Below are 24,948 nucleotides of genomic sequence, written 5' to 3'. Positions count from 1 at the left end.
TTCCTACAGCAATCACATTGTATCATTGGAACACTAGAGTGTGCTCGAGAACCACCCCAGACTTTCCCATCCAATTCCAGCGACGATTTGGATTGATGGATGTCTTGGGTTCCAAACGGACTCCACGACGAGCAAGCTCAGTCATCACACGTGCGATGTTCCGTGTGTCCTGTGGGAGAAAATGACATTGTGAGAAAGAATATCAGCAAGGCAGAGTTGCATGTGAAATCGAGTACTGACGTCAATACCGCTGTGCAAACGGCCTTGAAACGCTGGCAACCCGAGGACTTGCAACTGCTGTGGTATGTTCAATGATCGAATGTGAGAACGTGCCGAAGGCTGATAAAAGAATCGTGAGTGAAAGTGAGTCCGCATCGACGAAAGTTAATAGGCACCTTGATTGTGGTGTCCGGGTTGCTAGACGCAACTGCCCAAACCGAGACAACTTTCCTGACGTCGAGAATATCCCCTTTGAGCCACAATGGCATAGGTATCTGATAATTGATAACAAGATAATGAGATCGATCGAACTTTCAATTGGTTCACGTAGACCTGCGTAGACAACTGACCTTCGATATAAAACATTGCTTCACGACGAAATCCCTTATATCGAAAGGTCCGTCGCTGCACCAACAGAAGCGTTGTATAGGTCTCCCGCTCTTTGGGTCGATTAATCCGTGATTGGCCAGAAAACGTGCAAACATCTTCAGAACCTTCTGGAAGGTTGGTGCTGTGTTGACTTGGACCTAATGTTCAATCATGGCATGGCATTAAAGCAGAAGTAGAAGCATCAGACGAACTTGCGTGATTCCTGTAAGTTGCGTGCAAAATTGCGATAGTTGAGGTCTCCATGTGGGCTTGACGAAGCTCCTAAACTCATCAACAATTTCCAGCTGGCAAGCTCTTCCTTGGTCCGATTTGTCCTTCCAGCGCATGAGACAAACAGGCCACTCCTATGTAAGTGAGACGTGGTCAGGAACTGGGTGTAAAAAGAATCATGTAATAGTAGATAAGACGAACTATGATTTCATTAGGCCACCCAAAGCCGGTCCCCTCTTCACAAGTAGCCTCGACGTCCAAAACAAGGAAGGCATCGTAGGGTGGCTTCACACGATGATCCTGCTTTTGAGCGCCTTTCACCATCAGATCTTTCTTTTGAGTTTGGGAAGACGACTTTGAAGTTGGTCTGTCAGATATTTGCGAATATGGATGATGATATATTGAAGGGATGTCTGAACCATTTAAGGGCACTCGAGAGGGAGGACCCTCAACCAGCAGCGGAGAAGAATCTTTCGACTGTTTTGCGCGGCGTGTAAAGACTGTAACAGACCAGATAAGAAACGAAGAGAGTAGAAGGACTTTCCAATTAGAGCCCAGCAGTTGAATTAGGGATAGGAAAAAGGTCGCAAAGGGAAATAACCCATCGAGGTCAGGGCTTGCAAGCTGCATGATGTTAGATTGACAGTACGTCCTGGGCAATGGACTCGCTGGTAACTTGTAAGTTTCAGTTCAACGTACATTTAATGGCCTGCCAACAAGTAATATGCCAATAGCAGACAGGGCTACTAGTATTTCGGCACCATCCGGCAATCATATCACGGATCGCGGAAGCAAAAAGTTTTCTTGGCTCTCGGACCATTTCTAAAGCTTGTTACCCGGCATTGTTCTCACCGCTACATCTTGTCTCACAGCAGCATGAATGGTCAACGAGGTGACGACTTGGACGATGACTTCGTACCAGATGAACTCGTTGCTACCTCTGGTGAGGAGGATAATGGTCCAGGCGATGATATAAGTGGTCTTCTTAGTGCAGATGAAGATGCTGAGGAAGCGGAGGTTTATATCAAGGAGAAATCAATGACAGAAAAGAAACGCAAACGGAGGGAGAAGGAGAAGGAGCGTAAGATCAAGGTTTGTGTCACCTATCAGATCATTGGTCTTTCACTCACAATCATTATCTTTCGCAGAAGAGGAAGTTAGCAGAAACAGTCGAGGTTATCGACCCTCTTTCAGTGGCAGCGCAACCTGCTCACAAACTCGCAGACTATGTCTCATCTATGCAGGTCAAAGCTTTCCCTGCAATGTCTGAGATAGAACTCAGCGACGTCTTGATACCCGGTAAGCTCAACTACATTAGTCCTCAAAGAATGATCTCAATTTAACAACTAGACAGAAGCATCGATCGCGGATACAGCGATATGGACGGGATCGAGAACATTAGATAATCTGGTTGAGTTCATTATCGAAGGTATGTCTTTTCATCTTACATGTTGCAAATGTACATTAATGTATGGTAGTTCTTCCGACACTGCACACCCGTCTGTCACAAAGATCCAAAGTGGCTGGAGCTCCCACCTTGCTGTTCATAGCCGGAGCTGCACTCCGAGTTGCTGATGCGACCAGAGTTCTCAAAGATAAGAGGCTGCGCCGTGAGAAGGGTGCAGATGTAGCAAAGTTGTTTGCGAGACACTTTAAACTGGAAGAGCACGTTTCTTATCTCAAGAGGTCAAAAATTGGTTCTGCTGTTGGAACTCCTGGAAGAATCGGGAAACTACTATGTGAAACCGGTGAGCTAGATACTATCCTGGCACATAAACGCACTCTCAATATTTCTCAGACGCCCTTTTGGTGTCTCAGCTCACACACATTATCCTGGATATCTCATATCGAGATACAAAGAAAAGAAGTTTGTTGGACATCCCAGAGACTCGGGACGAAGTATTCCGAACTGTTCTGGGGGCGCCGAATGTGCTCAAGGGTATTCAAGAGGGAAAAATCCAACTGGTGTTTTTCTAGTCGATCCCATGGGATTAAGTTAAAAGTACAATACTGCATTCTATATAAAGAGGCATCACTTAAAATCCCTTCGGGTTGACTCTTAGTGTGAGCTAATAAGTGAATATTTCAATATACCATGCGCAATTAATGATAATGAGCTCACTCTAGTCCATTTGGGCACTTTGTGAATGCCCTTTCGATAGCCTCGTGAAGTCGCACTGAACACCGTGTATTTATCCTTGGGATCCATCTCGTGCTCTTTAGGCAGCTGTAGTGCCTTCTCCTGAAAATACAAATTTAAACCATATGGCACAGGGAAAGCAAGTCGACTAGCTCACCAATGCACCGCATTGTATGCCACTTGCTCTGACCGTTTCAATGACTGCGTCTACTTTCTTCAGACGAGCACGCGCATTGGCTTTTCGTGTGATTGACAACTTCCATGGCGTTTTCCTGAACAGCAGCAGATATGATGAGAAAATGTTGCTGAATGAGCTGCACGGCTTACCATAGTAGACCGCCTAGATTTACCGACGTAGGTCGGAAAGCACCAAACATTTTGTATGCAAGTCAGTTGGTCGCCGTAGCTTAAGAGGTATTTGCCGACAGATGCCGAGCAGCATCATTTAGAACTCCGATCAGACTTAGTGAATGGACGACTTCAAGCCAAGGATCCATTAACGTCGCTCACGTCGACAACAACCATGGCGGTAGAAACACAAATAATGCCTGCCATGAACGGACACGCCTTTAATGGTGATGTCGAAATGGAGAATGGCATTCGGGATTCTTCACTCAGGTTTACCAGTGGACTCATCCTGCCACCTCCGGAAATCAAATGTAGGGTCTTTCATTATGTTGCGTGCGTTGTTCTGAGATTTGTTTTCTTTGCAGCTGTTATTGACAGAACAGCATTGTTCGTCGCTCGCTCTGCGAACCCGCCTCAGTTTGAGGATAAAATTCGCGAGAACCAGCGTCAGGATCCCAAGTTTTCGTTCCTCAACCCCGCGGATCCTTATCATGCTTACTATAGGCATCGCATGGAGAAGATAGAGGCTGGAGAGGAGCTGGATGACACTTCACAAGAAAAGGAAAAGGTGGACGGGGTAGAAGAAATACCAATGATTCTAGAGGATCTTGGCGTCGAACCACCTCAGCCGCACTTCGCCATGGACATGCCCAATGTCAGCCCTATTGACTTGTGCGTCGCCTGGTTATGTTCCACAAGAATGTGGCTAATGATTTATGCTAGAGATATCATGAAATTGACTGCACTTTTCACCGCCCGTCGCGGACGGACATTCTTGGCGACACTTTCGCAAAATGAGGGAAGGAACTATCAGTTCGACTTCCTGCGACCCACTCATTCTCTCTTCGGTTGCTTCAACCGTCTTGTGGAACAGTATCTTAAAATTTTGTATCCAAGTAAGGAGATGTTGGCGGAGTTGAGTAACAGAGCGCAGGAAGGCGCAAAGGGGGCAACGTTAGAGCAGTCCAAAAAATACGCCCGTTGGGAACGCTTGAAAAGGGAGAAGGATAAGAAGAGAAGAGATGACCAGGAGGCAGAGAAACGTACGTTACTTTTCCCTCCTCGACAATCAATTACGACCGTTTGCTTTAGGTGCATTTGCTGAGATCGACTGGCATGACTATGCAATCGTTCAAACGATCGATTTCACGGTTGCTGATGCAAATTCAGAGCTTCCTCCTCCAATGAGTGTGCAGGAAGTGGAGAGTATGACGCTTGCTCAAAAGAGAATGGCTGCTATGATTATGGAAAACACTGCGGATGAGATAGAAGCTCACAAGGCCAGACAGGCAGCAGCAGAGGCCGAAGCGGCAGCAGCTGTCAGCGGTGTTGGGATTGGGGCTGTTGAAGACGAGGACGCTGCGATGGAACAGAGCGATGATGAGGACGATGAAGCGCAACTAAGGAAGAAGAGTGAGGACGAGGAGAGAGTGAGGGAACTTGAGCGCGCCCGCGCGATGCAAGCAAGTGCCAGCATTTCTGGACCTATGAAGATTAGGACAGACTATGTTCCAAAACGTTTGTTGTCAGCATTGGTCTTTCTGATACTCAACTTACCTTTGAATATTGCAGTTGGTGCTAAGAAGGGAGCTACCCTCACGACGTGCACGATTTGTGGACAGCAGATTCCCGTTGACGAACTTGATGAGCACATGCGTATTGAGCTACTGGATCCCAAATGGAAGTCTCACCGTGACAACATCGAAGCTCGTAAAGCTCAGGCGTCTGAGCTTCTGCGCGGTGCAAACGTAGTATCGTCACTCAAAAACTTGGCCCGTACACGTGTGGACATTTTCGGTGCTGAGGCTGACGAGGAGAGGCGGAAGAAGGAGGAAGAAGAAGAGAAGGAACGCCGGAAAGAGAGGGAGAAGGTTGTGTGGGATGGTCACACTGCAACAAAAGTGTCTACGATGGACAAATATTCGACCAATGTCAACTTCGACGAGCAAATTGCTGCCATTCATCGTGCAAAGGGTCTTGGACCTCAGGATTCCAATGCGATCGGCCCTGGAATTGGCCCTGTGTCAGCACCTCCGCCTGCAATGACGGGTCTACCTCCACCTCACGCATCATTACCTGCCCCTCCTGTGCAATCATCCGGGTCAGCTTCTTACTCTTCCGCTACTATTTCATCTGGCCCGCAGCCGGCGTCAGCATATCCACCTCAAGCACCGCCTGTTATGCTCCCACCTCTTCACTATCAAGGTCTCGACTCTGCGCAGCCGTTCGGTTACCAGCCTCCTGCCGCTGGGATGCATCCTTCTCGTATGGCAGGAATGATGGCCGGTGGTGTGGGAACACAGCCACACGCGGGTGTGGTGCGCAGCGCAGACGAGATGGAAGGACTAGAAGAGCAGCCTGCTATCAAACGGCAAAAAATTGCGAAACTGCCGGGTGGTGCCTTGTATCCTGAGGCAGACTGGGTTGCAATGCATCCCTACACCATATCCCTCTTCGTGCAACTTCCGAATGATCCGTCTAAGCCGGAATGGAAACTTAATGGCCAGACGGTCACTGTTACAGACCTTCCTCTAACTTTGCTGGTTTCAACGCTGCGCGATCGGATAAATCAAGTCCTTGGCAGCAATCTCCCTCTTTCCAAAGTTCGAATATCGTATGCGGGTAAGATGCTGACGAACAACAGTACTATTGCTAGTCATAATTTGGAGGAGGATGATCTTGTTGTACTTAGCATCACTGCTGGTAAGAAGAAGTGATCGTTTGTACATTTATTTTTTGTAACATAGGGTGCGTAATTCTATGAAGAGATGACATATGTGATACCGATGCAAGACATATAGTAAGAGTGTATAAAATAAAGTAAAAGTCAACCAAGCGTGAAATAATAATAGGCACTACAGCGCGATTGATGGACGCGATAACAAAATAAGTTAAACCCGATGAAACTCAAGACCCAAAGAAACCTGAAACCCGATGTAACCTGAGACCCAAAGAGATAAAGAGAACATCGTCATGAATATTATGCCGTAAAGTCCGCGATGACGCTGGACCTATACTACCCGCTGTAGGCCCTGTCCAAGTCAGAGGGTAACACAGCGACGACAGATGATGTTGATGTTGAAGGAGACGACCATGAACGATGCATGTTAGGTCTCGGAGATAACGTAGCACGACCCCGGAACGACTCCTCCTGTGATGTCTCCCATTGCTTCTGGACTGCTACTACGACTGGCGTGACTGGTTGCGATGCGCTCAGAAGGTTTTCTTCAAAAGCGCCTTGCTCGCTGTTCATGGGCACCATGTCTCGTAACCACTCGTCATCCTCTTGGGAGGGGGTCTTCAGAAAAGCTGGTTGCCGACGAAATACGCTGTACGGCGACGAGAGGTGCGGTGAGTTTGTTAGGGATGGGGGTACTGGCGTGGGATCGCACTGCTTTGGGAGATGAAGCGATACGGACCTGCCCTTGCGCATTTTTGGTGAGAAACTGCCTGACATTTTTGATGAGAACGAGTCAAGAAACAAGTCGCAGTAGCAGACGAAATCGCCTGGTCTCCTTTGATTTTAAAAGCCAGGGGGGCCTGGTCACTTCATAAATATCATCACGTACAAGCCAGATATAGGATTAATATTCGATTATTATAAATAATTTAAGTTCAGGGCGTAACTACGAACAAGTCGCCGGCACGCAGCACTTCCCCAGGGAATCCCCGCACAGCTAGGGTCGATGACAAATCTGTGTTAACATAATGATCGAATCCTCGGAAAATACTTAGAAATGAAACCCGGTTAACATGCGTCAGGAAATCCATCTAGAACGTACACTAACAAAGTTCCGAATACGAAATAAATTACTAGCGCGTCATACCTAAGATCACAAAACTCGACGACAGAGTAACGCTAGAACCAAAACAAGTAGTACACAAATCGCGGTATCGAGAATTAGCGGAGGCCGGTGTGAACTACGATGTACGAGTTCCGCAGTTCCATGCATGTGCACTTGTCGCTCTTCTTCAATCCTATCGGACTGACGGACAACAGTGGCCGTCGAGCTGTCTTGAACAACTTCGACGTCCGCGGTGTCGGCAGGTAGACCTGACGGCGGAGACAATACGTTTGCATTCTTAGACGGCCCCTCCTTGGGATCAGGGAGATGCTCTAGATTACACTGATTACATTGTGGGCAAACCCACTCCCGTGACCTTAATGGGTTAATGGGTTACGTTAGATTTATTTAGTACAAACTAGGCCGAGGCTTACAATTGTGCCAGACGCTTGCGTTCCGATAGGGGATATTCGACAGAACCAACACCGGTAGCTGCCTGACCCTTCAGAGGGAAAAATCCTTGGAGTCCAATTATGGCTATGAAAAAGTTCAGGCACACTAATGCCGAACGAAAGCGTAGAGAATTACCTGTGCGAACACCCCATGCAGGCTGCCATTCCTCTTCATGGTCTAGGTACAACAGACATTAGTTAATTGACTCCACAATACTGCAGGAGTAACCAACAGTTTGTAAAGCTGATGCATATCTGATCCACAGAAGCTCGACGTAATTCTAACATCTGATTGGCAAGGGGCGTACCTTGGTATTTAGATCGAACCGTCCATTGGGCGTAAGCATCATTAGAGAAGGCGGTCGGAAGGGGTATTCTGCTGGAAGAACTATCCGGAAATGATACAGACCACCTTCAAATTCTGTACCAGCGGGGCCACGAAGTGTACAATGCCATTCCTATAATCTGTCATTCGATACGTCAACGCACTATCGGTAAGCGTTACATACAAAGATATCATCCTATGGTTTGCGGAGTCCGAACAAGCATGTGTCGGCGGTGATAAGAGACTCGTGCGTGTTAGGAGCACGCACCTCGAGAGGAACTGCATGGTAATCGGTGCAGGGATCGTTTGCGAGTTCCCTGGCCTCTTGCATTATCCGCTTCACAGCTATGTGGGTGACAGGTCAATCTACAGCCAGAGTAAGCAGACTAGTGTTGGCGCACCGGAATTGTTCTTGTTGAGTGCAGGCATCGGCGCCTCGGTGCTTCAAGCTTCAGCTGTAGCGAGAATATGGTACGGACTTGAAGTTTACAGACTATATACCGAGGATCAAACGGGCTGCTACTTGAAGTTAGAAGTAGTGGAAATCCTTCGAGATGATTGTAAACGTGGAGGGGTGCCACGGCTATTGACGCCGTAACGGCATCACGTCTGACTACTGAGGTCACGTGGATTGAATTTTCAGGCGTTAAGTTTAAGTCCTGGTCACGACGAGCCTTATTCTGCTTTCGCGCAAACTTACATCTGGGTTCTACCGTAGCGTGGGTCGAGTACTAGGTTGCTATTCTACAGAAAAAATGACGGTACACATTGCCAAGGTTAAGGTCAGACCTCGGAAAAGTGAGTCCCAAAATTATCCTTTCTGCGCAGGTCATTTAACTAATGCCACGGCCCACGCGTAGACTTACCCCCGAATGTCTGTGCAGTGGAGCTCTCAAATATGCTAGGGTGCTGGGCAGCAACAGGCGACATGCTATCCAGCAATCACTGTCAAGCGGCAGCCGAGACTTTGTTTCAATGCATGCGCACAGCAGTAAGTCTGGACATCCGTATCCAGTGTATAATGTGTTCACTGCGTCGCCTTGCAGCCTGTCCGCGGTAAACAACCTAGATCTTCGATAAATTACCACCTCGCTAGACTGGGCAGAAACTCCAAATAGTCTTATATGATATGCAGTTCCCCTTGCATCGCACACAGCTTCACGAGTTTCAGCAATGCCTGGCTTTCATTCAATGTCATTCTGAAGCGTCATACGTCAGATCATGACATGCATTTTCCGCTCTGCGTTCCCGTTGTGCTGATTTCAGGAACGTGTTGGATTTCTCCAACTAGAAAACCCTAGCTTCCTCTTGAATTTGCAGGGTCTTGTTTTGAAATGGCATTCGACAAATTGTCCGTATCTTTGGACGGTATGAGCGCCCAATGCATACATCTGTCGTGTTTCGCCCTGAAATCCAGTCCTCTGGGGTTCACGTGAGAGTGTTCAAGGCCAAAGCATAGATCTGTCAGGTTCCGTTCTGAACTCCACACAACAGCAGGAAAACCGTCATGCACAACATATTTAGCATTCCGCAATATCATGAACTGTGTGGTATTGTGTGTGTTTACGTTCGCTTTCGATCATCCCCTGACAGCCGGCGGCCAGGATAATGTGTACGTCTGAGGGTTGGTCCGCAGTGCACCAATGTCACTTAGTAACATGAAAGCATTCACGAGCCAGTCAAGTCCAAGAAGCAAGACTATAATGTCTGTACTTTATGTGCATAAGTTACTGTTACATAGAAAGCATATGCATGCAAATGCGACTAACTACGACGTTAATGTAGCATAATACAGAAAACAAAATCGCAAGAAAAGGAAAAACAGAAAGAAAAACGAGATGACGAACAAGATGACGAACGAGAACTACGCTAGACGAAAAATGCCAAAATAAAAGGGAAATACTATCGGGGACCTGTCTTCGAAGAAGACATTTGAGTAGAGGGCTGTTTCGCCATGTCTTGCTGCCGTTGCCATATTAACTCTGCCCATAATGGATTCGGTGGGATGTGCCCGACAAGTGCACGGAATACATCAAGCCTGGAAAAATATGTAAGCCGGATGGCGTGTATGAACGAGGTTGGACATACCACTTCGCCTTCTCATCATCCGAGTCTGCGAAGAAAAATATTTCTTGATTTCCAGGAAATACGAGACGGAAGGAACGCTCGACTGTGATCATCCCGTCGTAATCATTTACTGACCGAGCAGGACTGAGAGCGTCCGTACGCGTATCTTGGTTGTCCTCAACTGCGATGGCTTTCTTGAGGTTGATGGTCGCCGTTGCCTTCTTGGTGACATCGTTAAATGCAACAAGATTCGCGCCAATCACCCGAAGACGTCGCCGCCGCCATGTCTGCAGTGAAACTAAGTGACCGTTCAGTAGGTGGTAAAAATCGCGTACCATGCAATCCCCTCCATGCTGCGTTAGTGTACCCTCAAAGTACGTGACTTTATGCCAGGCGACGTGTCTTAAACCCCGATGACAGTCTTCAAGACTCTGTGGAAGCTGATTGCTCAAAACGCCAGGTAGAGGTGGAAGTCTAAACATCTGCAATACGATCTCTCCCAATTCCATGGTAGTTGGACCCCCGGAAGCTTCGATGCGCTGTCCGATTAGTGGATAACTAGTCTCGAATAGCCGAGTATCGCATCTCGCAGCCACATCTTTGAATGAAATCAATGCACGTGCGAGGGTTCCATCCTGCTTGAGATACCGTGCGAGATTATCTGGGAGTTTATAAGGAGGGGCAGGTGGAGGGGGTGGAGTCGCACGAGGCTGCTTTTTAGGTGATGACGAGAAGAAGCTGAGCATGCCACCCCTAGACTTGGGTGCGGCTGCTGGGGGCTGCACACGTGGCGCAGGCGGTGGCACAAGAGCCTGTGATTGGGCAGTGATATGTGCATCACGGCGCACCTTGAGGGTTAGAGTGAACTCTAACTTGTTGTGCTCGATACTGTCGCGGGATTAGCACAATCTACAAATTGATAGCGACAAACTTACAGCTCAAACTCTTGATCGATGCGCGAATCTCTGGATAGACGGGTTTCTGGAGTAGTAACAAAATGTATTCCGTTGTTCAAAGTACATGTAAGAGCTGTGGCTTGCTGGGGTATAGGCACTTGCAAGCCGCGAACACCAACGACTGCATATCAATAATCTGATGAGCTATAGCTTTCAAGGGTAATATAATTTTACTGACCTCTGACAAACACTTTGCCATGCGCCTTGCCAGGCTTTTCCATTGACCTATATTCCTTAATTTGCTTGGAATATTCATTCTAGAACATTAAAAATATTGGAATCAATTGAGGAAGAGGCAAAAAATCAATTACCATATCCGATGGTCGTCGGACGGCTTTCCATGCCTTTCCACCATTCACGTCACCAGCAAGTGACATATGAGAGACCTGCTCTGTATCGGCGGACGCAAAAATCGCCTCATGCTCTCGGATACGATATTTCTGCGTACAGATCAACGTGAGCACCTTAACATGCAACAAAAAACCAATTAGCTCACCCCTTTCCTATGTTCAGGGTCAAGTTTCTTCAACTCTTTCGAGATGCTGTCAGCTAGAAGGTCGCCTTCACTGTCAGAGATGCCGAGGTCAAGAAGCATATCACTTTTCGCCGGGGCACCAGCGTCACCAGTACTCTGACTCCGCCGACGTGAAGGTCTGCCAGCGGGAGCTGCACGGGGCGGGGTATAATATCCCAGTGATTCATCGTCATCTCGTCTTCGTGCCGCCCGACGCTTCTCGAGAATAAGCTCCTCTCTCTCACGTATCGCATGCTTCGTCTGCAACTGTTGCTCCTCTGCCACCACGGGGCTGCTGAACGCTGGGGCGGTGTACACTATCGAGTCTGTCGCCGCGCGCTGCAATGGTGCCGCCCGCGGTTGTACCACAAGGCTGTCCATGGACATCGACGCATCGAAGTCCGTATCCGTGCGCATAGAATCATCGCCCGTACCAAAGCTGTTGTCGAATTGGCCTGCTCTGATGCCCTCAGTGACTGACTCGACGCGCATGTGCGTGGGCCTTCTCGGGCTTTGGTTCCCACTCGCTGTGCCTTTGACATCATCCATGAGTCTGTCGAGTGCCGAGCGCATCTCGCTGAACTGGACGGAGTTCACAGAATCTCCGAGACCTGGACTAAGACCGAGGCTGCTGTTAAGCTCGAAACTCACATCAACAGACAGCCCGATGTTCGTAGGTGGTGGAGCAAGAAGGTCGAGGGAGCTCCTTGTAACGGCAGGATTCGGGGACCCCTGCTGACTTAGTGCAACAGCCGCAGAGTTAAGCGTGCATTTCTCTGCAGTTTGGATAGTTGCAAGCTCGGCGCTAATATCCGTCATCACCGACATTGACTCCACGGGTTTCTCCTGTTCTTTATCTTCTTCGGTCTCTGCATCACTGATGATGCTGTCCTCCTGGAGAAAGTCACAGGATGCAATTTGTTGGGGAGGCTTTGCATCAGCAGCTTGCTCAGCCACACCACCCAGCACCAAAGGACTGTCCGTACTGCGCTTGCGCGTGGGGCGCATCTGCATGACCTTGTCGAGGGCAGAGCTCATGGAGTCACCAAGACCTGCACTAAGATCAAAGCTGTTTGAAATGTCATACGTCGTGTCAGGAGATGAAAGAATGTTCGTAGGCGGCTGGGAAATAAGTTGAGTTGGGCCCCTCAGCGTCATAGCGTTGGGACTCGGTGACCCTCGCTCTCCAGCTTGGACAGTTGCGAGCTCGGTACTAATATCCATCATCACCGACACCGACTCGACGTGTTCCTCCTGCTCTTCAACTTCAACTTCTACATCGGCAACGTCGTTGCCATGAGACTCGGTTTGTTTTTGGAGTTGTGCATCTGCGTCTTGCTGAGATATACTGCCCGACGTCATAGGACTATCCGAGCTGCGTTTTCGCATGAGACGTGTTTGGATATCCTCTCTGCTGATGCGAGTCCTTGGGGAGCGTCCTGCGCTGCTATCGATGGAAAGGTTAGGCGAGCTCGCGGACTCGCAGAGCGGAGAGCCTTGGCGTAGGGCAGGTGAATCCCGACGGACGGCTGGGGGAACGATGGGTGAAGGGGGGTTCTGAGGGGAGCCTACGAACTCCAAGAGCGCAGAGGGAATTGGATCGAATACTGTGGCTGGCTGCTCGCTTTGACCAGGGCTGCGATGGTCATCTTCCTCGGAATAGAAGGTATCATGCCGGCCTTCCTCACAGTCCAATTCCAGGACATCAACAGCCGGACGGACGGTTGGCGGACTGATATATGACGGGAGGCTCGGAGGAGGGTCTACTAACTCTACGAACTCAGAAGGAAGGGAGCCAAATATTGCGGCCGCCTGGTCGCGGTGATCAGAATCAGGGGTACCATAGTCATCTTCATCCGAATGAAAGGGATCATTTTCCCCTTCCTCGCGGTCAAACTCAAGGACATCGCAACGCTCATCCCATGTTACGGTTTTTCGTCTCCGGCGCCTACGTTCAAGGGAGGGCTGGTCAGCAGTTCGAGGACCATGGAGGCGTTTGGTAACGAGCGATGGACGGGTGGGTGTAGCCGCCTTTGGTGGATTTGCACTCCTAGTATCAGAAGGCTCTGGAATTGGTGGGATAGGGATGGACTTGGAAGGTACTGGGGGTGGAGTTTCTTCCCGAGCGCCAGTAGGACGTTTGAATGGGCTCTTTGTGACAGGCTCCTTCTCTGCGAGTCCCTGGTAGACTTTCGACTGGCGGCGCTCCCGCTTGAGGGCAAATGGACGCTCGTTTTCAGCTTGGTCATGCATGGAGTCGGGGCGGGGACGCTTCTCGCCACTGACCCTACGCTGCGGGGGTTTAGGGAGAGGGATATTGCTAATTGGAGAAGTAGAAGGTCTGGATGGCGTTGGAATTGAAGACTTGAAAGGAGATTTGGAAACAAGATTGTTGTTTCTGAGATGTCTGTAACTGGACGAGGATCGACGGGCGACAAGGGGAAAGGCTGGTTTAGAGCTATCACGCTTTGAAATTCGAAGAGGTGTAGTGCCTGTGTTAGCAATCGGTGAAGAAGACTTGTTCCAGCCCATGGCAGAATTGCGACGTATGGATGATTGAACAGGATCAGACGAGTTGGAAAGGAGCGATTGTGGTGACGCTGTGGAATTTATATGTGCGCTCATTGTGAGCGCTATTATATGGTTCACCACCTGATGTCGTCGCTGTCGTGAACGTTGAGCTCGATAGTGAGCTGGTCGTTAGGGTCGTCGGCGAGAGTATCTCGGTTGTGGTAATGAACAAAGTGAATAGTCAACAAACACCGTGGGAATCTACGCGTACGCGTCGATGCATGTGATCGCGAAGTAGAAGCAAAACACCACTGGTCTGGGCTTCTAAGAATCTCTTTGGAGTGTTCTTGCAGCAGACTTAATTCCGCATATCTCGGCCGCATTATTTATCATTGCACATGATTCTGCCCTCCTCATGCACATGAACCAGACAGGGCTAGCCTGGCATATCTTGATTGGATGATTGGCTCGGTGGGGTGATGTCCTTCAAGTTGGACTTGATGATGGAGGCGAAGGTATTGAAGATAAAGTTGCAACCTAGCAATCCATGGGGATATCATATTATATATCTCCTGTCAATCATTGACATTTTCCCTCCACAGCCGATGGCATAAACCCACGTCTCGGATGGCAACGTCTTCAGCCTTCGGCTATTCCAACGTTGGTGAATTGTAGAATGTTGGGGCTCAACTTTTGTTGTCACTGATATCATATCTCCTTTCAGTGCGTGCTGTGGAGCTTCTAGGGTGTGGTGTCACAAGAGGTGAAATTCTAGCGAACGCCAAGCTGGATGCAAACTGCAGTAAGTGCTCGTATTCGATGTGTACCCAACCCGAGTCTGCTAGCTAGATCGTCGATAAATTACCATTTCGCTAGACACTCCAAATGCTCATCCTACTTCTATCTGTAGTTCCCCGTGCCTAACAATTCATGCACCATGCCACGACTTGGTGATTCTACAGCACGACTCACACGTGTTTTCCACACCTTTTACATAACATTCGCTTGCTAGGGGGACTGTAGCGAGAGCCGGGTGGAGGCCACACTCACACGGCTGTAGGTCACTGGGCTATTCTATTTTGACGCCGGAACAGATAATACAATTCGGGGGTTAGTTTCTCGTAACTACGCACAGCAGCGCGCACTCGTCGGACTTTGTTTTTCTCCGTTTTTATTACAGCGGCACAACAGCAAGTGCGTCCAAGGTAGGTGTAGAACAGATTTTCAAGTCGCATTTGCAGCATCGAGGTAAACATCCTTGTGACTGTGCAGATGAGTGCGGTGCAACACGCCCACTAGGCTGTGTAACCCCCAAAATGGAAGGCAGTCCACTTAACGGCATGCCTGGTCCAGTACAAATTAAGGGCTCCTGAGTTCACGAGACACCTCACTTATTCCCCCTCCCAAATGAGAGTCTCATGTCAAACAATAGAAAGGTCGCTATTTTCTGGGACTATGGTAAGCTTTCTATACAACTGCCTACCATAGCTCATGTCTTCTGTCAGAAAATTGTAGCCCTCCCTTGAATTCTCAAGGACATGCCATTGTAAATGGCATTCGACGAATTGCTCATGTCTTTGGATACGTAATATCGTTCAAAGCATACTTTGACATGTCCTCGCAGTCCTCCCAGAAGTCTGTCGGGTTTCGCTCCGACCTTCAGTCCTCTGGCGTGTCCATAATTGACTGCCCCCACAATGGCAAGAAGGAAGTCGTGGACAAGATGATTCTTGGTGTGTATTCCGCAAGGCGCCCGTAGTCTGCACTATGAACTTCATTTTTTAGTGGATATGATCACATTTGCTGTCGATAATCCCTCACCTGCCACCGTTGTTCTGATAGCCGGTGACCGAGATTACGCTTATGCCATATCAACCCTCCGCCTTCGACAGTATAATGTCGTCCTCGTCGTACCTCCAGCCCCAAATATTCCCCAGAGCCTGGAGTCTCAGGCCTCTGTAGTGGTGGACTGGAATTTCGCTGTTCTTGGAAAGCGCACAGAAGCCGATACAGCACCAGTGCGGCAACCTTATCCCAACCTTGACGAAGATATCGTAGAGCGGTTATCACGCGAAATTTGCGATTCGAACGAAGATCCTGCTGTCACTCTTCTTTCTTCGAATCTTCCCACAGCATCGGCCCATACACGGCGTGTCAGTGCAGCAGAGCTGCTACAGCCGTCAGTATTTGAACAGAGTTCAGACACAGCTCCAGGTGATGCTACTCAACCTGCCTCGACGTTGACGCCGAAGAAGGTTCCTAGCAAAATCCATGAGACGCCTGTACGTTCTAGATTCGGGTCTGTGGCGTCGCGGACTAGATCCGCGACACAGTCGACACAAAGTGTCTCAGACCTCGAACAAGGCTCGGGCTCCCCTCTCAAAGAGCACAAAGCACTTTCAAATGAAAGTCTCGCAGACAGTTTCGTCAGCTACGCCAACGAGATTCAGGATGCGACTCAAGATCCTTTTTCCAGAACCTTTACCGGTCTGGAACACAATCAGAACAGCGCAGAGTCTGGCCCACTACCGGCCACAGGCTCAAGTAACTTCCCACTATCTCCACCGCCCGCTGTCACGTGCAATGTTAATTCGAAGAACACTCCCCTCCCCCCTTTATCACACACCCGTACCATCTCAGGGGGCACCCCCATCTCATACGACGGCAAACCCCAGGACGCGGTGCCTCCTGCAGTGCCATTGTCACCTATATCCTCACGGGGGCGGAGTGATGACATTACTGCACCGAGCTCAACCAACATCGACCTTACCTCAGCCATGTTGGATGATCATGCCGTCGCGTCGGACAAAGCGGCACTCCAGGACGCCTTTGGAATTGATGACGAAGACGGAGATGACAGCAGCACTAGCGAGTTTGATGCCTCGGCTGACAGTCCAATTTGGACTACGGTCGACGTTACGAACCCTCTGTTTGATCCTCCGAGTCCCTTTACCCCTCCACATTCTGTAATCACCATGTCTTCGTCGACACCGTCTTCGCCGGCTCTGACTGCCTCCGATTCTGATGTGAGCACGTCTAACGTTGACGTTGACTCACAACAAGCATCATCTGTTATCAGTGATAACGAAGATAATCCTTCTGCGTGTCAAACGCCTCCTATCGAGTCCGTGGAAGATAAGATTCGACGCAATACACCTTTGAAGTTCCTCCCCCTGATGAATCGGCTTTTGCTGGCGAGGTCAAAAGGGGAAATGAAACCATCAAGGTCCATAATTGCTGCAGAGTTGATGCAGCATCATAAGAATGTGTACCTGAGCGCTGGAGTGACCAGGTTCGCGCAATACACTGCACTAGCAGAACATGCTTCTCTTATCCAGCTTGGTGGGCGGGAGGGCGACGCATGGATAACACTACATCCGAATTTGTTTAGGCAGGACATTGACTTGGATACACCTCAGTCATCATCCACTCCATCGACTGTCCACAACAACAACTCTCCTACGCCACAGGACAACATTCCTCATACCAAGACGCCAAGTCCGACTCCATCTCCATCTCCATCAGTTATGCCACCACCGACGCCAGGAACCACCAAACCACCCCCACTGAACCCAAACGCTGAACCTTTCAGGGCAATTGTGCCGATTCCGCTTTGCTTCCGGCCGCTCATTACCTGTCTGGCGAAGTTTCACACGGATGGGGTACCCAAGCCTGTTCGTTCAGTAGTTGGTCAAGGGCTTGGACTCGCGGCATATTCTCAAGCTGGCACATCCAGCCTGAAAGAATATCTGGCTCAAGCTGTGCACGCCGGTGTTGTGGAATGTGGAGGACATGGTGGTTCCGCGTGGGCGAGGCTTCACCGTGATGTGTTGAATGGAAAGCGTTCTTATTAGTTTGGTTTGTTGTTTATGTACGTTACGGTTCGAGTTTGTTACTTGTTGTACGAAGTGTATATCGGATATCGGGAATCAAGCGTTCCCTAACAGAGGGCTGTATTTCATTAACACGAAGTCAACACATAAGTGACGCCCTCGTCCCTCGACAAGATCTGAGACACCTATCCTTGTGGTTCCTTGCTCTTTCAGCGGCGCCCATGCAACATCTTTGAGCAGTATTTCAGCATTTGGGATTCTGTCAGGAGAGCGTGTCAACTTAGTACGACTTGATGGGCTTATCGGGCAGAGAAAATCAATGCTCACTATTCTGCGACAGCCATTCTAGTCATTGACCCATTCATCGAAATAAATGTATTGGACGGGCAACAGGTCATCTATGTCGAGAGTGATTGTGAGGTATCCTCGCTGACGGGACGTGATTCGGAACTTGACTGGGATTCATGATATTCCCAGTTCACGCAAGTTCAACCAGTGATACCACGCGGAAACCGTAAAGTTCCGCAGATGTTGTGCAATTCGCTCAAGACGCGCAGAAAACGCAAGATCTTTGAGAGAGGATGGAAGGGTCCGTGTTGTCTTCGAAACGGTATGTCGTGGAATGGATTGAAGATGCCCATATGACACGACGTGCAGGACCGCAGGTTACCAAACAGCATGACAGAGAGTAGTATCCAAGTATTATCCCCAGAAAAGTCGTCGAGAAACTTTCATTGCGACCCACCCGTCACTGACCAAAATTTCGAGCAGCTCCTTTGTGTGCTTCCCAATACTTATGACATCCTTCGTTACAGTCTACCACTGGCCCTGTTTATTTGATGCCATCGTAATCCATAACAACGAGGCAGTGAAATAAATCAATGAAGAGCAGGCTAGAGACTCCTCTGGACCTGATCAAACCTTCAGACAAAGTGCATGCAATGACTAAGCACTTGTAGTAAATTGTGGGTGTTAACCGTGACTTTGAGTCAAGACCTACCTGAAAAATGGGCTGATTTCGAGCTCGTCCTCTCTATCGACGAACACTCTCCGATGGAGTTGATAGGGTGCAGTACCGATTATCATAATTCATGCGACTGGCTAATATTTACATAAAAAATGTAGATAACCGTGCCATAGCCTACAGCTGTTCGGGCGAATGGGTTGCACGTAAGGCCAGTGGCCCAGTGGAACTAACTTTGAGGATCCGGCTTTTACCTCGTATAAGAAGAGTCAAGCCCTATCATTCGTTTTTGCATCTTTTACGTCTGGGTTAAGACTCACCTGCACCATGACGACAAGTGTGCATCCTAACGCACAGGCAGGCTTCGCGACTGGGACGAATGCATTATATGATCGGTAGGTGAACTATTTGCGCGGTCCGCATGCGTTAATTCTGTTGATTTGGCATCTAGGGTTCGCCCCATGTACCCAGCCGATGGTCTTTCTTATGTTTTCAGCCAGGTACCCAAGAGCACCATACCATTGAAAATCGTTGAGTGAGTTAAATGCATTACTCCTATACTTTCTCCCCTCAATTAGCTTTCAGGATTGGGGCAGGGACAGGCATGTTCACCCGTGCCTTGTTGGCTCACTCCGAATGGTCGTCGAGCATAGGCACTCTGCGAGCTATCGAACCAAGCGGTGGCATGCGTGATTTTTGGACGAAGTCTGTTCAAGATAATCGCTGTACTGTTGTCAATGGGACATTTGACGACACCGGCGTGGAAGATGGGTGGGCAGACCTCATTATAATCGCACAGGCGAGTGGTTCTAGACTCAACTAGATGCAGATGCTCATTCCTCAGTTATATAGGCATTCCATTGGTGTCTCGACTATGGGAAAGCTTTCACCGAGTTCGCTCGTATCTTGAACAAGGGCGGGGCAGCTGTATTTGCATGGTACCTTTCAGATAGGTTCTCTGTTGTAATTCTCTCCTGCATCAAATCTTCTGACAGCGTTGCAGTGAGGCTGCAGGTTGGGTTGCGCAAGTCCAGCACTGTGTTGAGGCCCGTGTGAATGGTAGTCCCCGATTTCGCCTCGATGTCTTGAGGCAGGCGTTCTCTACCCCTGAGTATACCTCGTTATTTCATCCCCAAGAAGAGAAACAATGGGCTCATTATGGTCTTGCCACCGACCAAACTGTCACGGATCGCGCCCTCAGTTGGAGTTACATTACGATGCTCCCTCCAGATGAGAAGGCTAAGGTAGCGGAGGGCATCAAAGGTATTCTTGAGCGAGGAGATGGTAAAGTCTGGATCAACAAGGAGCAGGGCACGTATCAGGACCCACATACGGCTCACACGATGATATCAAGAAAGAAGTAGAACCGTTGAGTAGTTGTCTATGGGCTTGTGGATCTTTAGAGGATCACCGGCCGGGACTATGTCACTTACAGGTATTTCGAAATTTGCTACGACGACCATTATTCTACCTATGTTTGTGTGGATCCCGAAGTCAAAGCTCTTCGCCAGCTTATGACTACATTTCGTACAGCTGAAATCAGGTATTAGACTACTGTGGCAATATGCACTGTGCTAATGGCAGTCGAGGAGCAAACCAAATTTCAGGCCAAGTTATCGGAAGCTTCAAAGTAGCTCAGTTTCCTATTGTAATTCCATTGATTCGCTGACCGACAACTCCTTCTTTTGTCAGGCGCTTTCATCTTTGAGGCTTTTATTAGAACTAATGACCAAGTCATTGGTCCTCCCACGCAATATAACATCCATCCAAATTTTTCGTATGAGCATCATCACAACAAGGATTTCGGCCAGAACACTGAAGAATAGAATCAGACGCAGCCACCAACTAGCACGTTGGTTGCACTCAGTCTTTCACCGATTAACCACTAGACCAGGGCACTCACGTGTGAGAACTGCACGGACAGCTCGCTCACACGTCGCATTTCCTTTGCAAGATGGCACCACCAGCGAACGCCGCACCTGTGTATACACCTTCATTCTACGTCCTATGGGTCACTGTAGTACTTAGTATTGACTTGACACCTATGTGATACCAGTGGGTGCCTCCGCGCTGGTCGGACTTTGCTTTCAAGTCAGCGACGTGGTAGAATGATACACTCGAATACTCCGTAGAGACGTTGTTTGCAGAACAACAATTCAATGTTCAATTTTGCATTTGCTCCTTCAGATATCTGCAAGCGCTGCCAAGCGAGCCTCGAGCGAGCCGCACTGCCCAGGAGCGGCGCAAAATTACCGCCTCCGAAATAGAAGGGGTTTATAAACTTACGGCACCTCGATTCCTCGAGTCTGGAATTGAGTGACTACGTACCCGTGCCAGCCTGAGTACACGACTTATACCCCCCCCTTCGCCAATGCGAATTTCATGTCAAACTATAGTAAGGTCGCTATTTTCTGGGATTATGGTGAGTTTCTACGCATAGTCGCCTCTGATAGTTCATCGGGTATATCTTCCGTCAGAAAATTGTAGCCCTCCCTTGAATTCGCAAGGACATGCCATTGTAAATGGCATTCGACGAATTGCTCATGTCTTCGGATACGTCACATCGTTCAAAGCATACCTTGATGTATCCTCACAGTCCCCCAAGTCTGTCGGATTTCGCTCCGACCTCCAGTCCTCTGGGGTGTCCATGACCGACTGTCCCCACAACGGCAAGAAAGACGTCGTGGACAAGATGATTCTTGGTGTGTATTTTGTGACTAGCGTCTGTACCATGCACTATATGCACTATGAACTTTCGTTTGTTACTAGTGGATATGCTTGCATTTTCCAACGACCATCCTCCGCCTGCCACCATTATCCTGATAGCCGGTGACCGAGATTATGCCTATGCCGTATCAACTCTCCGCCTTCGACGATATAATGTCGTTCTCATCGTACCTCCGGCGCCAAATATCCCACAGAGCCTGGAGTCTCAGGCTTCTGTTGTGGTGGATTGGAATTTCGCTATTCTTGGAAAACATACAGAAGCCGACACATCACCGGTACGGCAACCTTATCGTAATCTTGATGAGGATATCATCGAGCGGTTGTCGCGGGAAGTACGAGATTTGAATGAAGATCCTGTTATCACCCTCCTTTCCTCTTCCCTCCCCACACCGCCTGCCCATACACAGCAGCAGCCATCATCGATAGAAAGAAATACGGACTCAGGTCATGCTGCTCAGCCTGCATCGTCGTGCACGCCGAAGAAGGCCGGTAGCACAATCCCCGTGACACCTGTACTTCCTAGATTCGGATCTGCAGCGTCGCGGGCCAGATTCGCGACAAAGTCGACGCAGACGGTCTCATACGTCGACCGAGGCTTAGGTCACTCTCTCAAAACGAACGATACACTTTCAGAATTTTCAGATAATAGTCTCACAGACGATTTCGTCAGCATAGCTGATGAAATTCAGGATGCGAGTTACGATCCCTTTGTCACAACCCCCAGCTCAAGCTCGGGACTAGAACGCAACCATAACGGTGCAGAGTCTGACCTAACTCCTACCATGAACTTGAGGAACGCTCCACTATCCCCATTTCCTACCATCCCGTATGATTTAAATCCACAGAGCGCTCCTCTTGGCTCTCCGTTTCAGACTCGTATCATTTCAGGAGGCACCCCTGTCTCGTACGGCAACACACCCCAGGACTCTGTGCATGCTGCGGTGCCCTTGCCACAATCAATAGATGTCGACCCTACCTCAGCCATGTTGGATAATCGCATCGTTATGTCGGACAAAGCGGCAATCAAGGATGCGCTTGGATATAATAACAGAAACGGAGACAACAACAGTACCGACGAGCTTGCAAATGTCTCGATCAGTAGTCCGCTTTCAATCGAAGTCGATGATCCTTCATATATCGCACAGGTTGCGAACTCTGCTCTTGTCAATGATTGTCCGCTCACCCCTGAACCTTCTGTAATTCCCATATCCCCGACGTCATCGTCGACACCGTCGCCATCGACACCATCGACACCATCTTCATTCACACCATCTTCGTCCTCGATCGCCTCCGATTCCAACGTTACAATGGCTAACGTTAAGACCGGATCACAACAAGCAACATCTGTTATCACTGATAATAAAGACGAATCCTCAGGGTGTGGAGCGCCTCCCATCGACCGCGATTCCATCGAAAATAAGATTCGAAGCCTTACACCCTCAAAATTCCTTCCGTTGATCAACCAGCTTCTGCTGGCGAGGTCGAAAGGAACCCTGAATCCATCAAGGTCCGACGTTGCTAATGACTTAGTTCGGGTCGACAAGGATGTATACAAGCGCGCAGGCGCAACGAAATTTGCGGACTATGCGGTGCAAGCGAAAGAAGCTTCTTTGATTGAGTTTGGTGGGGGGACGACTCGAAGCAACTCATGGATAACGTTGCACCCAAGGTTCAGGCGGGAATTTGATGCACCAAAGTCATCAACCCCTTCAGCTAGTAATAACCCCCCTACACCACAGAATAATACCTCTTCATCCACGGCTCCGACGCCGCTGTCATCCACTGCATCACAAGGGACCACCAAGTCAGCTTCACTGAACCCTAGCCCTCCACCAGTTGTACCGATCCCGCCTTGCTTCCAGCCACTTATCACCAGCCTGTCTAAAATTCACAAGAATGGGCTGGCGAGGCCCTTCCCTTCAACAGTGGGCTTAGTGATTGGACCCGAGATATATTCTAAAGCTGGGGCGTCCAGTCTGACAGAATATTTTAGTCAAGCAATGGATGCTGGTGTTGTGCAATGCGGAGGAGATAGTGGACATGCGTGGGTGAGCCTCCATCCTGATGTGCTGAGTGGCAAGCGTTCCTGCTAGTTTGATCTATACTGTCTCCGGGCGTTACGGAGTTTTGTCTTCATTATCTGTTGTATAAGTATGTATTATAAATCAAGCGTTCCCGAGAAGAGAGCTATATTCCAAGGAAGTCGACACACAGGTGACATCCTCGTCCTCTTCTAAAGCTTCGACGAGATTTGAGACACTGTCTTTCTCATCGTCGGTGCTTCCTTGCTCTTCCAGCGGGGCCCATCTAACCTCCCTGACGAGTATTTCAGCATTGTCGTTCTGCTGGATGTACTGACGAAGTCCATCTTCTAACTTGAACAACTCGTCGGGAGAACATGCCAGCTAGTAGGACTCGATGAATTCAATTCTTGAAAACAAAATTTGAGGGCGTACCTCTATTCCGCGACTACCACTGGAGTCATCTTCCCATTCGTCGAAATCAAAGGCACACTGAGTCGACTCTGCTGTGTTGAACAGATCTTCTATATCGTTTGGGTCGAGAGCAATTTTGAGGTATCCTCGCTGACGGAACATGAACTTGACGGGAGCCTGTCGAGCACTGTAATGGTATTGAAGCAACATGTTGATGAAAAAAAGAAGAGGCTGGACGGACCCATGACGGTTGAGCACTTCCCTCACATTACTGAGGGTGCGGTTGATGTTATCAGTCCTACATTCTCTTCCCGCTAGTTTGGGTACAATATCATCGAAGAATTTTGGTAGGCACTTACATGATGATGCCCACAGAGCCGTGCATCATGGCTTCATAAGTGACAGCTTGACCATTGTTGTTCTTCCTTTTGAAAGCCTGTAGGACCCAGTGAGCCGCGACAGCAGACGGTGAGCGCGTGGAGGACGTGCCTTGAGCAAAGCATTCTCAATGTTCTCTTTCGGGACACCGGCGTCTTTTGCGCGTCGGACGGCAGTGGCTAACATAGAGTTCTCTTCAATAATCGGTGACCCGCCATCTAAATGCGGGACATAAGGTACTGAACAGGGTGCGCGTGGAAACATACATACTCCTGGCAGCGGCAAGAATGTCCTGTTAGCAAACGCGTGTGGCGCGTCCATTAGGAAGACATGCAAAGGAGGAGGCTTACGCTGGCGGCTTTGCCGTACAAGATGGATTTCTTCGCGTCTTCTGCACCTTTTCGTTGCTTTATTTTGGACCACTAGTAGGCGCGTTGGGTGCTATGAGTTTCTGAAGGCCAAGAGTTGGAGGTAGATCTTACTTTATTATGACCTGAGTACGGTGTTGAGCTCCTGGAAAATGGTCGTGCATGTGATGCGCGGGGCCAGGCAGTTGGTAGCCTCAAGCGGAGCATCCAGCAAACTCAAGTAAGTAGTGTACTGCCAGGCAGTCCAGTTATGTAACGTTCTACTAGTTACTGTGCTAGTTTTCGCTTGCCTAATACGTTAACAGTCCCTGAGTACAACGACACTT

The 24,948-nt window shown here is 49.0% G+C and overlaps 13 protein-coding genes across 13 annotated transcripts; 6 read left to right on the top strand and 7 right to left on the bottom strand.

Annotated features, from left to right (window-relative positions):
* Positions 1-22: 22 nt before the first annotated feature.
* On the bottom strand, positions 23-1,449 carry HD556DRAFT_1524668 (ribonuclease H-like domain-containing protein; the record flags this gene model as incomplete). The annotated part of the gene is made up of 6 exons (XM_041309237.1): positions 23-169; positions 241-339; positions 396-494; positions 570-746; positions 801-953; positions 1,021-1,449. 6 exons carry the CDS (start codon positions 1,447-1,449, stop codon positions 23-25), a joined length of 1,104 nt encoding a protein of 367 aa, XP_041164576.1.
* Positions 1,450-1,695: 246 nt separating this feature from the next.
* On the top strand, positions 1,696-2,796 carry HD556DRAFT_1438831 (U3-containing 90S pre-ribosomal complex subunit-domain containing protein; the record flags this gene model as incomplete). Its single annotated transcript, XM_041305883.1, has 5 exons — positions 1,696-1,911; positions 1,968-2,118; positions 2,174-2,248; positions 2,298-2,567; positions 2,618-2,796. 5 exons carry the CDS (start codon positions 1,696-1,698, stop codon positions 2,794-2,796), a joined length of 891 nt encoding a protein of 296 aa, XP_041164575.1.
* On the bottom strand, positions 2,776-3,360 carry HD556DRAFT_1340088 (mitochondrial 54S ribosomal protein YmL31). The gene is made up of 4 exons (XM_041302062.1): positions 3,287-3,360; positions 3,117-3,231; positions 2,942-3,061; positions 2,776-2,888 (listed from the first exon to the last, which is right to left on the bottom strand). Exons 1-4 carry the CDS (start codon positions 3,334-3,336, stop codon positions 2,856-2,858), a joined length of 318 nt encoding a protein of 105 aa, XP_041164574.1. The 5' UTR covers positions 3,337-3,360; the 3' UTR covers positions 2,776-2,855.
* Positions 3,361-3,431: 71 nt separating this feature from the next.
* HD556DRAFT_962661 (Pre-mRNA splicing factor PRP21 like protein-domain-containing protein) lies at positions 3,432-6,174 on the top strand. Its single transcript, XM_041312139.1, has 5 exons — positions 3,432-3,618; positions 3,673-3,979; positions 4,031-4,350; positions 4,400-4,825; positions 4,880-6,174. Exons 1-5 carry the CDS (start codon positions 3,483-3,485, stop codon positions 6,022-6,024), a joined length of 2,334 nt encoding a protein of 777 aa, XP_041164573.1. The 5' UTR covers positions 3,432-3,482; the 3' UTR covers positions 6,025-6,174.
* Positions 6,175-6,446: 272 nt separating this feature from the next.
* On the bottom strand, positions 6,447-6,737 carry HD556DRAFT_1200781 (uncharacterized protein; the record flags this gene model as incomplete). The annotated part of the gene is made up of 1 exon (XM_041296383.1): positions 6,447-6,737. A coding segment is annotated over one exon (291 nt), but the record flags the coding sequence as incomplete, so codon positions are not given.
* A 141-nt stretch (positions 6,738-6,878) lies between these two features.
* Positions 6,879-8,447, bottom strand: HD556DRAFT_1340076 (UBC-like protein). The gene is made up of 8 exons (XM_041302061.1): positions 8,271-8,447; positions 8,138-8,214; positions 8,054-8,065; positions 7,853-8,002; positions 7,778-7,799; positions 7,681-7,722; positions 7,527-7,629; positions 6,879-7,468 (listed from the first exon to the last, which is right to left on the bottom strand). Exons 1-8 carry the CDS (start codon positions 8,296-8,298, stop codon positions 7,141-7,143), a joined length of 762 nt encoding a protein of 253 aa, XP_041164571.1. The 5' UTR covers positions 8,299-8,447; the 3' UTR covers positions 6,879-7,140.
* A 72-nt stretch (positions 8,448-8,519) lies between these two features.
* Positions 8,520-9,381, top strand: HD556DRAFT_1286426 (uncharacterized protein). The gene is made up of 3 exons (XM_041299340.1): positions 8,520-8,667; positions 8,730-8,860; positions 8,916-9,381. Exons 1-3 carry the CDS (start codon positions 8,625-8,627, stop codon positions 8,985-8,987), a joined length of 246 nt encoding a protein of 81 aa, XP_041164570.1. The 5' UTR covers positions 8,520-8,624; the 3' UTR covers positions 8,988-9,381.
* A 390-nt stretch (positions 9,382-9,771) lies between these two features.
* Positions 9,772-11,149, bottom strand: HD556DRAFT_1230190 (uncharacterized protein; the record flags this gene model as incomplete). The annotated part of the gene is made up of 5 exons (XM_041297328.1): positions 9,772-9,907; positions 9,958-10,223; positions 10,272-10,824; positions 10,872-11,013; positions 11,071-11,149. Coding segments are annotated over 5 exons (1,176 nt in total), but the record flags the coding sequence as incomplete, so codon positions are not given.
* Positions 11,150-13,275: 2,126 nt separating this feature from the next.
* On the bottom strand, positions 13,276-14,031 carry HD556DRAFT_1229829 (uncharacterized protein; the record flags this gene model as incomplete). Its single annotated transcript, XM_041297309.1, has 1 exon — positions 13,276-14,031. A coding segment is annotated over one exon (756 nt), but the record flags the coding sequence as incomplete, so codon positions are not given.
* A 1,304-nt stretch (positions 14,032-15,335) lies between these two features.
* Positions 15,336-15,911, top strand: HD556DRAFT_1229738 (limkain-b1-type NYN domain-containing protein; the record flags this gene model as incomplete). The annotated part of the gene is made up of 3 exons (XM_041297301.1): positions 15,336-15,375; positions 15,423-15,650; positions 15,703-15,911. Coding segments are annotated over 3 exons (477 nt in total), but the record flags the coding sequence as incomplete, so codon positions are not given.
* Positions 15,912-18,882: 2,971 nt separating this feature from the next.
* On the top strand, positions 18,883-20,341 carry HD556DRAFT_962555 (S-adenosyl-L-methionine-dependent methyltransferase). The gene is made up of 5 exons (XM_041312138.1): positions 18,883-19,109; positions 19,166-19,249; positions 19,300-19,513; positions 19,567-19,667; positions 19,718-20,341. Exons 1-5 carry the CDS (start codon positions 19,042-19,044, stop codon positions 20,076-20,078), a joined length of 828 nt encoding a protein of 275 aa, XP_041164566.1. The 5' UTR covers positions 18,883-19,041; the 3' UTR covers positions 20,079-20,341.
* Positions 20,342-21,096: 755 nt separating this feature from the next.
* Positions 21,097-21,671, top strand: HD556DRAFT_1213251 (limkain-b1-type NYN domain-containing protein; the record flags this gene model as incomplete). Its single annotated transcript, XM_041296608.1, has 3 exons — positions 21,097-21,136; positions 21,192-21,416; positions 21,484-21,671. Coding segments are annotated over 3 exons (453 nt in total), but the record flags the coding sequence as incomplete, so codon positions are not given.
* A 1,862-nt stretch (positions 21,672-23,533) lies between these two features.
* HD556DRAFT_1340038 (YebC-like protein) lies at positions 23,534-24,896 on the bottom strand. Its single transcript, XM_041302060.1, has 8 exons — positions 24,737-24,896; positions 24,605-24,676; positions 24,525-24,546; positions 24,366-24,472; positions 24,236-24,312; positions 24,118-24,183; positions 23,898-24,063; positions 23,534-23,846 (listed from the first exon to the last, which is right to left on the bottom strand). Exons 1-8 carry the CDS (start codon positions 24,827-24,829, stop codon positions 23,607-23,609), a joined length of 843 nt encoding a protein of 280 aa, XP_041164564.1. The 5' UTR covers positions 24,830-24,896; the 3' UTR covers positions 23,534-23,606.
* Positions 24,897-24,948: the final 52 nt, after the last annotated feature.

The sequence above is a fragment of the Suillus plorans genome, assembly GCF_016647745.1.
Source record: "Suillus plorans strain S12 chromosome Unknown HD556scaffold_8, whole genome shotgun sequence".
In the NCBI taxonomy this organism is placed as follows: domain Eukaryota; kingdom Fungi; phylum Basidiomycota; class Agaricomycetes; order Boletales; family Suillaceae; genus Suillus; species Suillus plorans.
Note: the sequence above shows the minus strand (reverse complement) of the source record. Positions and strands in the feature narration are given on the sequence as shown.

What these genes read in the sequence shown, in the direction of transcription:
- HD556DRAFT_962555 (XM_041312138.1), top strand. Translation starts at nt 19,042, where the DNA reads ATGACGACAAGTGTGCATCCTAACGCACAGGCAGGCTTCGCGACTGGG. An exon ending in ATACCATTGAAAATCGTTGA is followed by an intron (nt 19,250 to 19,299) that starts GTGAGTTAAATG and finishes ATTAGCTTTCAG; the next exon opens with GATTGGGGCAGGGACAGGCA. An exon ending in ACCTCATTATAATCGCACAG is followed by an intron (nt 19,514 to 19,566) that starts GCGAGTGGTTCT and finishes TCAGTTATATAG; the next exon opens with GCATTCCATTGGTGTCTCGA.
- HD556DRAFT_962661 (XM_041312139.1), top strand. Translation starts at nt 3,483, where the DNA reads ATGGCGGTAGAAACACAAATAATGCCTGCCATGAACGGACACGCCTTT. An exon ending in GCCACCTCCGGAAATCAAAT is followed by an intron (nt 3,619 to 3,672) that starts GTAGGGTCTTTC and finishes TTTTCTTTGCAG; the next exon opens with CTGTTATTGACAGAACAGCA. An exon ending in TGACCAGGAGGCAGAGAAAC is followed by an intron (nt 4,351 to 4,399) that starts GTACGTTACTTT and finishes CGTTTGCTTTAG; the next exon opens with GTGCATTTGCTGAGATCGAC.
- HD556DRAFT_1340088 (XM_041302062.1), bottom strand. Translation starts at nt 3,336, where the DNA reads ATGTTTGGTGCTTTCCGACCTACGTCGGTAAATCTAGGCGGTCTACTA. An exon ending in GCATACAATGCGGTGCATTG is followed by an intron (nt 3,062 to 3,116) that starts GTGAGCTAGTCG and finishes TTGTATTTTCAG; the next exon opens with GAGAAGGCACTACAGCTGCC. An exon ending in AAGTGCCCAAATGGACTAGA is followed by an intron (nt 2,889 to 2,941) that starts GTGAGCTCATTA and finishes TTCACTTATTAG; the next exon opens with CTCACACTAAGAGTCAACCC.
- HD556DRAFT_1340038 (XM_041302060.1), bottom strand. Translation starts at nt 24,829, where the DNA reads ATGCTCCGCTTGAGGCTACCAACTGCCTGGCCCCGCGCATCACATGCA. An exon ending in GAAGTGCTCAACCGTCATGG is followed by an intron (nt 24,064 to 24,117) that starts GTCCGTCCAGCC and finishes ATACCATTACAG; the next exon opens with TGCTCGACAGGCTCCCGTCA. An exon ending in GTGGTAGTCGCGGAATAGAG is followed by an intron (nt 23,847 to 23,897) that starts GTACGCCCTCAA and finishes GAGTCCTACTAG; the next exon opens with CTGGCATGTTCTCCCGACGA.
- HD556DRAFT_1340076 (XM_041302061.1), bottom strand. Translation starts at nt 8,298, where the DNA reads ATGCCTGCACTCAACAAGAACAATTCCG. An exon ending in TGCATGGGGTGTTCGCACAG is followed by an intron (nt 7,630 to 7,680) that starts GTAATTCTCTAC and finishes ACTTTTTCATAG; the next exon opens with CCATAATTGGACTCCAAGGA. An exon ending in CGCAAGCGTCTGGCACAATT is followed by an intron (nt 7,469 to 7,526) that starts GTAAGCCTCGGC and finishes TAACCCATTAAG; the next exon opens with GTCACGGGAGTGGGTTTGCC.
- HD556DRAFT_1286426 (XM_041299340.1), top strand. Translation starts at nt 8,625, where the DNA reads ATGACGGTACACATTGCCAAGGTTAAGGTCAGACCTCGGAAAA. An exon ending in TAAGGTCAGACCTCGGAAAA is followed by an intron (nt 8,668 to 8,729) that starts GTGAGTCCCAAA and finishes GCCCACGCGTAG; the next exon opens with ACTTACCCCCGAATGTCTGT. An exon ending in TTCAATGCATGCGCACAGCA is followed by an intron (nt 8,861 to 8,915) that starts GTAAGTCTGGAC and finishes GTCGCCTTGCAG; the next exon opens with CCTGTCCGCGGTAAACAACC.